Here is a 10,891-nt window from a genome sequence, read left to right as displayed (position 1 = left end):
TCCCTATAGTCCCAGCTGTCCTGGAAATCACTATGTAGACCAGGCTGGCCTCAAACTCACAGAGATCTACCTGCCTCTGCCTCCCAAGTGCTGGGATTAAAGGCATGTGCCACCATTCTCCCTCTCCCTCTCCCTCTCCCTCTCCCTCCTCCCCTCTCCCTCCTCCCCTCTCCCCTCTCCCCTCTCCCCTTTCCCCTTTCCCTTCCCCCTCTCTTCCCTGCCCCCAAGGTCTGTTTTTGCAAACTTGGAATCACAGGAAAAGAATGAAAGGCCTAGATGGCCAGCTCTTTGAGTGCAGTGGCTGTCTTTAAACACCAGTTGGTCTTTAAGCATTAGTTGCTGCACATTAGGAATGATTGTTACTTTGATGAATGACTACTGAATTTGGATCCCATCTGCTTCCTGTTAGAGCAGCGTAGCCAGCACCATCTAGACTAATAAATGGCAGTGAGCTGAACCCTTTTCCTTTTGGGAAGGACAAATTGCAGGCTTCATGAATACACTTAGAACAGATGCAGCAAGTCAGTCCAGGTGCTGCATATAGATAGTCTAGTAACTGGAGCAGACTAAGTGGAAAGACCACCACCAACAGAGGAGAGTGTTAGAGGCTGAACATTGGGTTTGTGCATAAGCATTCTCCTGCCCTGTTGTCTAGAGGCACACGGAGGCGCTTGTCCCTCTGCAGAACTGTTGGGAGTTTGCTGTCTCAGAGATCCAGGCGACTGCTGTTGGATTTGGCTGTGTTGGTCTCTCAAGCCCTCCTCCTTCCTTCTGCCTTAGCAGTAGGGCCCAGTAATTGCTCTTTCTTTTTCCTCTCTACATAGGCTGGCAGTGCATTTGTGGAGAAGACCCTGAGTAGCCTCTCAACCAGCACAGATGCAGCTTCCGTTGTCCACAGCACAGACCTGGTGGTGGAGGCCATTGTGGAGAATCTGAAAGTGAAGAACGAGCTCTTCCAAAGACTGGACAAGTTCGCCGCAGAGTATGTGACTCTGGATGTCATATACCACGCTAGGCTCAGTAGCTGTGACATTAGAAGGAAAGGCACAGTCCATAGAGTGCACACCCACGATATGGCTTGCTTTTGGCCTTCAGTCACCCTTCTCCAATCTCTTTACCTTTTAGTTTACTCCCATTTGAGTGTGTTCTTGAGAGGGTTTTTTTTTTTTTCAGTTTCGTTTTGTTTTTAGAAGATTTACTGAGCTATACTTACTGCTAAGTACAGTTAGGTTACAGTGAAGGCAGAAAATATGTTCAAGTGGTAAAGTTCCTGTTGGAAGCTTTGATGAGATCACACAGGGGAAGTCACATGGCTTCCCTGGCAGCAGTATTAGACGAATGAAAAGCTCATCCAGGTTCTGAGTCCTGCTTCCCCCGTCCACAAAGCGTGGACTTGAGGACCCTTTGCTGTCCTCACACCCACAACCAGCCCTCTCCTTCTCTCTTGTCTCTTCAGTACTCAGGCCTGGGACCTGGGGTCATTGCTAATGATTTTGTGCTCACAGTTTTCTTTGACTACTTCTAAGAGATAAGTAGCCCCCCCCCATACCCCCCACATTTGAGTGTCAGAAAGAAAAACAAAAGGTGGTCTGGGAAAATGTGAGGATGTATTTTCTGTGGAACCTAAGATAGTGAGGTGTGTTTAATGACACAGTGCGTTTGTACGGGAGGAAGGCAGCCTGAGACCTGGCAGGAGCAGAGCCAGTTAGACCTGATTGGGAGAGGCAGGGCAGGGGTCGGCTTCCAGAGATGCTCGCCTTCTTCTGGCAGAGTGTGCCCGTGGTCTGTAGCCACGCAGACCCAAGTCAAGTCAGGTCATTTTATAGAGTGAGCCAGAGTCTCCTCTTTGTAGGCAAGTGATCCTTCAAATGTCCAGTGAAAAGGTACCACATGCTGACTGGAACACCTGTCTGGAAAAGTCCTTTTTCCCCTTTGGGGTGGTGTGGAGCCATTTGCACAGCCTTGGGCGATAGCTGTCCCTGCATCCGTGTGGCTCTACATAGCTTACATATGCTTAGCAGACAGTGCCCAGCTGTGTCCTATACAGTGGGGCTGTGCCCATCCCTGTGTTACTTCCTTTCTCATCGCTGTGACCAGCTGACAAGAAGCGACTTAAGAGAGGAAGGTTTGTTTTGGGTCATGGTTCGGGGGATATGATCCGTGGAGGAGCCATGGAGGAGGCGCAGAGGCAGAACCAGCTTCTGGCCGTCGGGGATCAGGAAGCAGAGAGTAGGGAGTGTGGCTCCAGCTGGCCTTTTCCCCTTTTTTCTTTTTTCATTCTGCTTAGGAGGGTGCCTCACTTTCAGGATGGGTCTTGCCCCTCAGTTGACCCTCTCTGACACACCCAAAGGCCAGCTCTACTAATGCCGAGTGTTTCTTAATCCAGTCAAACTGATAATCAAAGTTAACCGTCACAGTTGCCATCTCTGTTTGGGGATAGGTTACATTTTCCCAGTAGACCAAGAAACAAGACACTGAGAAGACTAAAATTTAAATCCTTAAAAAGGAGAAGTCCCTACTTGGGTTTTAAATAGCCTGCCTTGAAAGCAGGTTGCCCTGAGCTGACGATGCAGGAGGACCTTCATCCTTCACTGCCCACCCACTCTCCAGCCACCTCCCGCTGGCTTCTTTCTTAAAGACATGGTCTCCCTTTGTAGCCCAAGATAACCAATTCCAACTCATGGTCTCCCTTCCCAGCCGAGATTACACCGTGCACTACCATACCCGGATCGGCCTCTCCTTTCTCTCCTTTCCAAATCACTGATTTCTTCTTTCCCCAGGGGCTTTCTCCTGCCTGCCCCTGATTTTGGGCAGACTGTAGTAATGCCTTTAGATAAGCAGGAACCCCAGAGAGACCCTGGTCAGTAAGGACCACTGCCCTTGGGTACTAAGACCAGATCCTACCCTAGGTAGTTGGCACCAGGCTGGTTTGTTAGAGTATCCACAAGGTGGTGCTGTGGGAAAACCTATAAGCCCTACTCATGAGTTCTCTCTCCTGCCCTCTGCACTCCCTATTTACTGTGGTCTTAATGAATTAAATTTTGAAACGGAAAAAAAGAGAATAGTGAGATTTTGTTTAAGCCAGTATGAAGTTTGTAAGTTAATAAGTTGCTGTTATATACATCTGTGCACAGAATACCATGAACATATGTGCACACATGCACCCTCCTTTTGCAGACTGTCTCTGTCATAGGATTTCCTTAAGTTCAGAGTATTCGGTTTTCATTTCCATTCTCGTCTAACAGAAAAGTTAGAGTTTTGCACTTGAGGGGAAAATGTCACGTGCACATTTGCCGCAGATGCTTCTCCCTGAGGATTTCTGTTTATGGTTTTTGTGGTCTTGTGTACGTGTCTGACCCCTCTTTTCTCATGTGTCTGATCACTTAGAGTTTCATTCTGTGAGGTTCATTTAGCTGCTTCTCTTTCCCTCCCATGTCACAAAAATTAATCCATGCAGACAAGAGAAATTTAGTTTCTGAAAATTCAGGAAAGCTTGGCGAAGATTTTTTCTAAGGAGCAGGCAACTTCATTTAAAATATCACAATTTATGTGGGAACGCAACTGCTTGCTTTGGGCCTCTCGTGTCTGCTGCTGAGCGCGGTGCTGCACAGCGGAACTCATTTGGTCTCACTGTTTTTCTCTCCACAGACACACCATCTTTGCCAGCAACACTTCTTCTTTGCAGATCACAAGTATAGCCAATGCTACCACCAGACAAGACCGATTTGCTGGCCTGCATTTTTTCAACCCGGTCCCCATGATGAAGCTCGTGGAGGTCAGTGGGCATCTGCTCCAGTGTGTGTTCACTCTGGCATGCCTGCTGAGTCACAGCAGCCCTCCTGTGGTGGAGATTATGCTGGGTAGATTTTCAGGAGCTGGAGGCTTGCCCCTTTGCTTGTGTTGTCAGATTTGTCCCCTTTAGGGCCAAAGAAAGAAAGGCAACTAATACTTTGGAGGACTTTGTTTCTTTATGGGCCTGTTTTGAAGGTCTAGAATGCCCTTGCCAGGCTTGTGCCAGAGCTGACGGCAGTGCTGGAAGGGACAGCAGCCTGGGAGGCAGCACTGATGGCCACTGACTTGGTGAGAGGAGAGGGGAGACTGGGCGACTGGGCCTGTTTACATTGTGTTGCTGAGGCCAGCTTGTCCCTGCTGGAGTGCCAGTTCTTGCCAGACATAGTGCAGTAGCTTGGCCATCACTTCTGGCACGAATTCTCGGCCCTGTGCGGCTGTGCTCTAGCACCGTCCCAGGTGAGGTGTATCCCCATGCTGTGATGGGGACTATTAGGATCAGCTGCTGCAGCCTTCTGACCTCACAGGTTAGAGGTGGAGGGGCCAAGCAGGCCTTGCCAGCATTCCTGTTTGGGCTGCTTCTCCTTGCTTACTGCTTTCTGGGAGACTCAGTTTGGGGAGATGGAGTCACAGTAGATAATTTGCACTTGAAAGGTGGCAACTTGCCCTTTATAGGGGCTAATTACAGGTTATAAGGAGCTACCGCTATTAAAACAGCATTTGGTCTGAGGTTTCAGAGTTATTATCATGCGAAGTGTGGGGGACGCTGCCCTGTGGAGCCAGGCAAACCTCCAGAGATTGGCTGGGGCCTCTGGGAGTATGGGTCGCATCTGTCTGTTCACTGCTGACTTCCGCTCCGGCCCTCTTCTATCTCCCCACTGCTGGTCCCCAGTATAAGCATGTTTAATCAGTTACCACCACTGCACTTTTATTGAGTGGCCATTCTGAACATTTTTATAAGGGTTCACCTGTCCCGCTGACATTGTTCCTAAGTCTAGTTTTAAAGAAGTTAGCAGTGGAGGGTTGAGGGCAAGGAAGACAGCACTTAGGCTTACCCTGAAAGTGACATCACATTTCAGTGCTTAATGATTAAATTTCAGTTACTGTGTCATATATGTTTGAATTTTGAAGATAAAGACACATTCTGTAGAGACGAATAATCTTTTCAACTGCAGGTTTTTTTGAGAAATGGATTCTTGTCAGTAGCTAATACTTAGCAAATGTTACCATTTTCTAGAAAGTATTCTGTGAAAGTGTTCCATCCTCTTCGGCTTTGGTTGTTGAGAGTCGGCTTCCATGTGTGTGCTGCTGCTGGTGACGTGAGCATCAATATGAATGGGAGCGTGTGCCTGAGTCCTTACCTTCATTTGGGATGGACTTGTTGGAACAATAGACTATCTGTAGCATGATGCTCCCTGTTGAATGAAGAGATGGCCATATACTGCTCCTGTATTAATGTGTTTCTGTATTGCTATGACAAAACACTCTGACCAAAAACAACTTGGGAAAGAAAGGGTTACTGCAGCATACACTTGCAAGTGGCAAGCTATCACTGAGGGAAGTCAGGCAGGAACCCAGGGCAAGAGCCTGGAGGCAGAACTGAAGCACAGATCATGGAGGAACACCACTTACTGATTTGTATCCCCTGGTTTGCTCAGTTATCCTCCTTATATAAGCCCAAGCCCAGCTGCCCAGGGATGGTACTGCCCACAGTGGATGGGTCCTCCTGCATCAATTACCATTAATAAAATGCCTCACAGACATGGCCACAGGCCAATCTGATGGAGGCAGTTTCTCAACTGAGGCACCCTCTTCCCAGGTGACTCTAGTTTGTCTCAAGTTGACAGACGCTAAACAGCACACCTTCTGTTTACAAAGACATCAGACGGTGCTCCTTCAGTCAGTAACTCCTTTAAGCCTCAGCTTAAGTTGATCGAAGTCTGGCTTGGAACGTCTCAAAGATTGCTATTCACGGGAATTTCTGGCCTACTCTGTCCTATTCTTCCCCTCTGACTCCTGGTGCTTGTTTCTCTCTCCACTCGCTTGCTTCCCACAGTGTCAGATCTTGCCATCCCTCTGGCTGGGCTGCCTTCATGTAGCTCCTTTCTTTCCCACAGACCTTGGCTGATTAAGCCATTTGTCCTTGAGATGTGGGAGACATCCAAGTGTCATGATTGGCGTGTCACAGAAGAGAGCAGGCAGCTGCAAAGGTCTGCTGTGGAAGCCAGGCCAGGCCTGCTCACCGTGACTCTAGTTGAAGTTCTTTACTGCCATGTAAAATGTGTGTGTACACGCTTGTGCATGTGATGTGTGCAGTTCACCTGGGTCAGGTGATTTATGAGGGTTGCCGTATGCTTGGTGCCACTGCTTCTAGATGCCACTGAAATGGCAATTGTACCCCATGTGCACTGCAGGGAAAGTCAGAAGGGTTGTCAGACTGGTGGCAGTACCACCCCGACACATACACACTCCCTGGCCATCGCTGTGGAAATGAAACTTACCCTTTGAGGACCCTGTTCTGAAGCACAGGGGGTGGTGGGCCTGTGTGGGAGCAGATGGAGCAGAAGGAGGAATGTGCATCTAGGAGTCCTGGAGGCTGTGACTCGCACATCACCCCTTCTCACCTGTAGTAGAAGGTGGATGCATGCAGAGCCTTGACCATGCTTTCCACCCGCACCACTTTCCACCCTGCAGTGATGAAGGACAGCTGAACAGGAAGCAGAGCCATTCTTTCCTGAGCACTTCCTCTCCACTAGGAGCCTTACTAGTGCTTTACCCCTAGTCTGTCTTTTCACCTCAGCTCCTGAAGGTGAACGGAGTACCCAACATCCCAGGGGGATTTGACTTCAGGACATCGGCAGGACAATACTTGTAAAACTCCTTTGCTCCCTCCCACCAATGCACACTTGTGTTTTAGTTCCTGATTCTGTTAATTTTGTGGTTCTCCTGTTGGGTTATACAGACATTTTGGTAAACATTTTGCTTTTGGCTTGAGATCCTTATCGTGCTAAAACTAAAGTTGTTTTTGCCACCTTATGGAGTCTTTGGATCAGTGTTTCCTTGACCCATTCTGCAGTACTTGTTTGCCTTGTCTAGTCCTAATCCTATGCTTTGCATTTCCAGGTCATTAAAACACCAATGACCAGCCAGAAAACATTTGAATCTCTGGTCGACTTTTGTAAAACCTTGGGAAAGCATCCTGTTTCTTGCAAGGTAGAGTATGAGTAGTGTATTTGCCCATTTTCTGTTACTGTAGTAAAATACCAGAGGCAGCTAACTATAAAGAAGAGACATTTATTTAGCTTACAGGTTTAGAAATTCAAGGACACAATGCCAGCATCAATTTAGTTCTTGTGAGGATCCATGGCTAGTGGGGTCACAGTGGCCCACCTAGCACTCAGGAGGAAGGATCACATCTCCATACAGTAAGTCAGAGAGATACATAGGTCAGGTCCTTTGGGAAGCTAGGAGGCCAGTGTTCCCTTCTGAGTGCAGTGTCTTCAGTAACCCAAGGACCCATTTCTTAAGAGTGCTGTGTCATCTCCCAGAGGACCAAACTCCCACCATAGGAACCCTTGGGGGGACAAACAGCATCCAACTCTGGGTGATCTGGGAAAGAGGTGATTTTCTGTGGATGCCAACTTACTACTCTAGAATACTTCTAATAGGATGGTGTGGGAAGCTGGGCACTGGTTATAGCAGGCCTGTCTATGGGCTGGAAGGGCAGGCTGGGTCTCCATTCCAGCTTGTGGGCCAGGAAACCCATCTCCTAAGCCATGCCTGGTGCTGCCCAGTGTCACCAGGTGTGTAGTCTGAGGTCTGAGTGGATCCCAAGCTTCAGCTGAACAGAAGACAGGCCTGTCTGGGCTCTGACTTCTGTCTGTTGATGAGCAGTTGTGTTTTGGAAACAATTTCTGTTGCCCCATCAGTTTCAACTGTTTCTGATGGGTGGAAATTGGAACCCTGTATAGGTATAGTCTGGTGGACACACAGCCCTAGCAGAAAACCAGGGGCTATTTGGAAAAAATGCTACAGATGGTTAGGGAAATAGTGAGACCAGCCTGGCCAGTGTGGCATCAATGAAGTGGTTTTCTGTAAGATGACATGGTTGTGTGGCAAGCAAGCCTGACCCTCAAACTCTCACTCCCTTTCTTAAGATACCCTGCCCCCCAACAACCACGCCATGCTCAGCTTCTCTCACCCAAGCTTAGGTGCTATGCTTCTGCATGACTCGCAGAGTTTGTGAAAGGCCGATGTGCATCACAAAGAATTCCACCATTCAGAGTTCTGTGAGTCACTCAATAACTTTTTTGAGTATGATGTCTCACCATTATGATTTCTTCTAAGACTTGCTTTCTAAAATATTCTTAAGTTTGAACTCAGTATTTTATTAAATCCCCCAAATAATCATATTTTCATTAATTCTCTGAACAAACCATATAGACAGCAGACTCACATGCTGGTCCACTAGTCAGGAGGTTGGGTAGGTAATTAAGGAGTCTCTTTTTTATATCCAGTTTTGTTTAGCTTTTTAGCTAATCACCTGAGTTTTAATTTTTAATCACACTAACGTGCTTGCACTCTCCTTATTTATCCTGTATCAGTGAGAGAAAATAATAATTGTATTAGAAAGCACATCAGCATGTGTCCCAACTAGAAGGTAGAGGATGAATGTAAGGCAAGAAAGCCGGGTTCCTCTTACCACTTAATCATGGGGAATGCTGACTCCTAGCGTCAGCAGCAACTGCTGCGATACAGTGGTCCCAGAGCAGAGCCTCTGTAGGTGCAGTCTTGAAGGTTTCTAGGGTTTCTAGAAGGTTCTTGAAGAAGCATTTCCAGACAACATATGTCAGCCACACAGAACAAGGATCATAACCTCTCCATAAAAGACAGTGAGTACAGTTACGTGCCACGTGACAATGTCAGTGACAGATGACACAAGTACCAGTGGTCCTATAAGATTATATATGGAGGGGCTGGAGCGATGGCTTAGTGGTTAAGAACACTGACTGCTCATGCAGAGGACCCGGGTTTGATTCTCAGCACCCACGTGGAACCAACAGCGTTTTTAACTCCAGCTCCCCAAGGGATCTGATTCCCTTTTCTGACCTCTACAGGCATTGCACAACGTGAGTGCACCCACGTACATGCAGGTATTACACTAATACACATAAGATTAAAAATAATAAAATAAAAATTTTTAAAAAGATTGTATATGGAACTAGGATGTTCATTTTGCCCCGGGGACATCATAGCCATTCTGAAGTCACAGTACAACATGATACATGTTTGTGGTAATGTAAACAGACATGCTGGGCTGCCAGCTGTTTAAAGATAGGGCAAGTACAACTATGTATAGTATGTAATACATAGTACAGGTTCTCTGTCCTGTTTCTACAGTAAGCCTGACACTGAGGTATATGTTTAGCTATGATAAAAACAGTGAAACAATGCTGTGTTGTTAGTATGATCTTGGTTAAGTTGCCAGAGCTTGTTGGTACATCTCTGCCCTGTCTGCCAGTGGTGGGGCTTGCTTTCAGCATACAGAGGTGAAGGGCATTTGGATCCGGTTTCTTCACTGCCGAGTTTGTGAAAGTGTGAAGCCGGCGAAGCCCTGAGTGTACTGGAGCCTGGCCAATTTCCATTCCACACCTAGTAGAGTGTCGGGTATGTGCTGGGCCAGAGTGCAAGGCCCAGACCAGAGGAGACTTTCTGCCCTCAGATCAGAGCCTTTTGGTAAAAACCAGCCACTAAAAACCCCAACCCAGCCTTCTTAAGCTCTTGAGGGTGATCAGCAGGTAAAATCCAAATCCTACCCTGAGTCCCAGAGAGACAGTTGGGTGCACTGTGGAGCAGGAGTCAGAGGAAGAAGAGCAGCGCAGGAGCCATTTCATGGTGAGGTGCTTTGATGGTGTTTGTGTGGCACCCTGCTGGGAAAAGCCAGCCTGCCTGGCACCTGCTCCTAAGTTGACGACACTGGGACGTGTACTGCAGTGTGCTGCAGTGTGCTGCGAGGTGAGACACACCAAGTGGATCCAGGGATGGCACCTTGGGCCTGGAAGCGCTGCTCCTTGGAGGAGTGGTCAAGGTGGACACCTCCAGGTTCCTGAAAGGGAAGTGGGACAGAAGAGGGAGTATCACCATGTGAGCTAGAAGCATCTCGTAGCACATTTTGGAAAATGTGTATAGTGTAAGTGTGGGCAGAACAATTCAGAATAAGGAGATCAGGTGCTTCACAGAAGGCCAACTTCAATGAAAAGTCACTTGTCTTTTTCTCTCTTCTGTAACAGGACACTCCTGGGTTTATTGTGAACCGCCTTTTGGTGCCGTACCTCGCAGAAGCCATCAGGCTACATGAACGAGGTACCTGTCCCGGGCAGGCTGGGCCCTGTAGTTCTCAGGCGGTATGTGGGAAGGGCTAGAGCTTGCGGAGTACAGAAGGGTGATCTGCTTTCTAGCACTGCTGGCGCAGCCTCACCCAGGCCCTAGTACCTTTGTCACTGGGTTCCCAGGGCCCAGGCCTCCCTCTGTTATGGTTCAAGCTGTGGTAACAGCATGACTGACTGGTACAGATTTAGATGCTGGTACTCTACTTTGTGTTAAAAGTTTATTGCTTTCAGGGGCTGGAGAGATGGCTCACTGGTTAAGAGTGTGGAGTACTCTTCTAAAGGATCTGAGTTCGGTTCCCTGTACCCATGTCGGATGGCTCACAACCACCTGTAACTCTAGCTCCAGGGGATCCAGCCTTCTCTGCTGGCCTCCTTAGCTGTCTGCACACACACGCACATACCCACACACAGATACACACATAAATAAAAATAAATCTTAATAAAAGTTCACTGCTTTAAAACAATAGTAATATACAAGTAACTGGCCTCGGGGTTTAAAATTCCTTAAAAGTTGAAAACCTGTGAGTGTGTGACAGGAGATGGGAAGTGACAGGGCTGATGCAGCGCGAGGGCTCTATCTAATGGTGTGAGCCACCCTTACTGAGAGAGGTCAGGGTGGGGCCGGAGAGGGCTCAGTGGTTAGGAACACTGGCTGTTCTTCCAGAAGACCCAGGCTCGAATCCCAGCACCCACGTGGCAGCTAACAGCTGTCG

At 48.0% G+C, this 10,891-nt stretch overlaps 1 protein-coding gene across 1 annotated transcript in view; it reads left to right on the top strand.

The window, feature by feature from the left end:
* Hadh (hydroxyacyl-CoA dehydrogenase) overlaps positions 1 to 10,891 on the top strand; it is a 41,716-nt gene that overhangs the window by 23,304 nt on the left and 7,521 nt on the right. The window contains exons 3-6 of the mRNA XM_008843657.2: positions 825 to 982; positions 3,649 to 3,775; positions 6,913 to 7,002; positions 10,080 to 10,152. Coding sequence (XP_008841879.1) covers positions 825 to 982; positions 3,649 to 3,775; positions 6,913 to 7,002; positions 10,080 to 10,152 — 448 coding nt within the window. The remainder of the gene's footprint in view (positions 1 to 824; positions 983 to 3,648; positions 3,776 to 6,912; positions 7,003 to 10,079; positions 10,153 to 10,891) is intronic.

This window comes from Nannospalax galili, unplaced genomic scaffold, assembly GCF_000622305.1.
Source record: "Nannospalax galili isolate Female #2095 unplaced genomic scaffold, S.galili_v1.0 scaffold571, whole genome shotgun sequence".
Lineage (NCBI taxonomy): Eukaryota > Metazoa > Chordata > Mammalia > Rodentia > Spalacidae > Nannospalax > Nannospalax galili.
The sequence above is the reverse complement of the archived record's forward strand: the minus strand, read 5'-3'. Positions and strand labels throughout refer to the sequence as shown.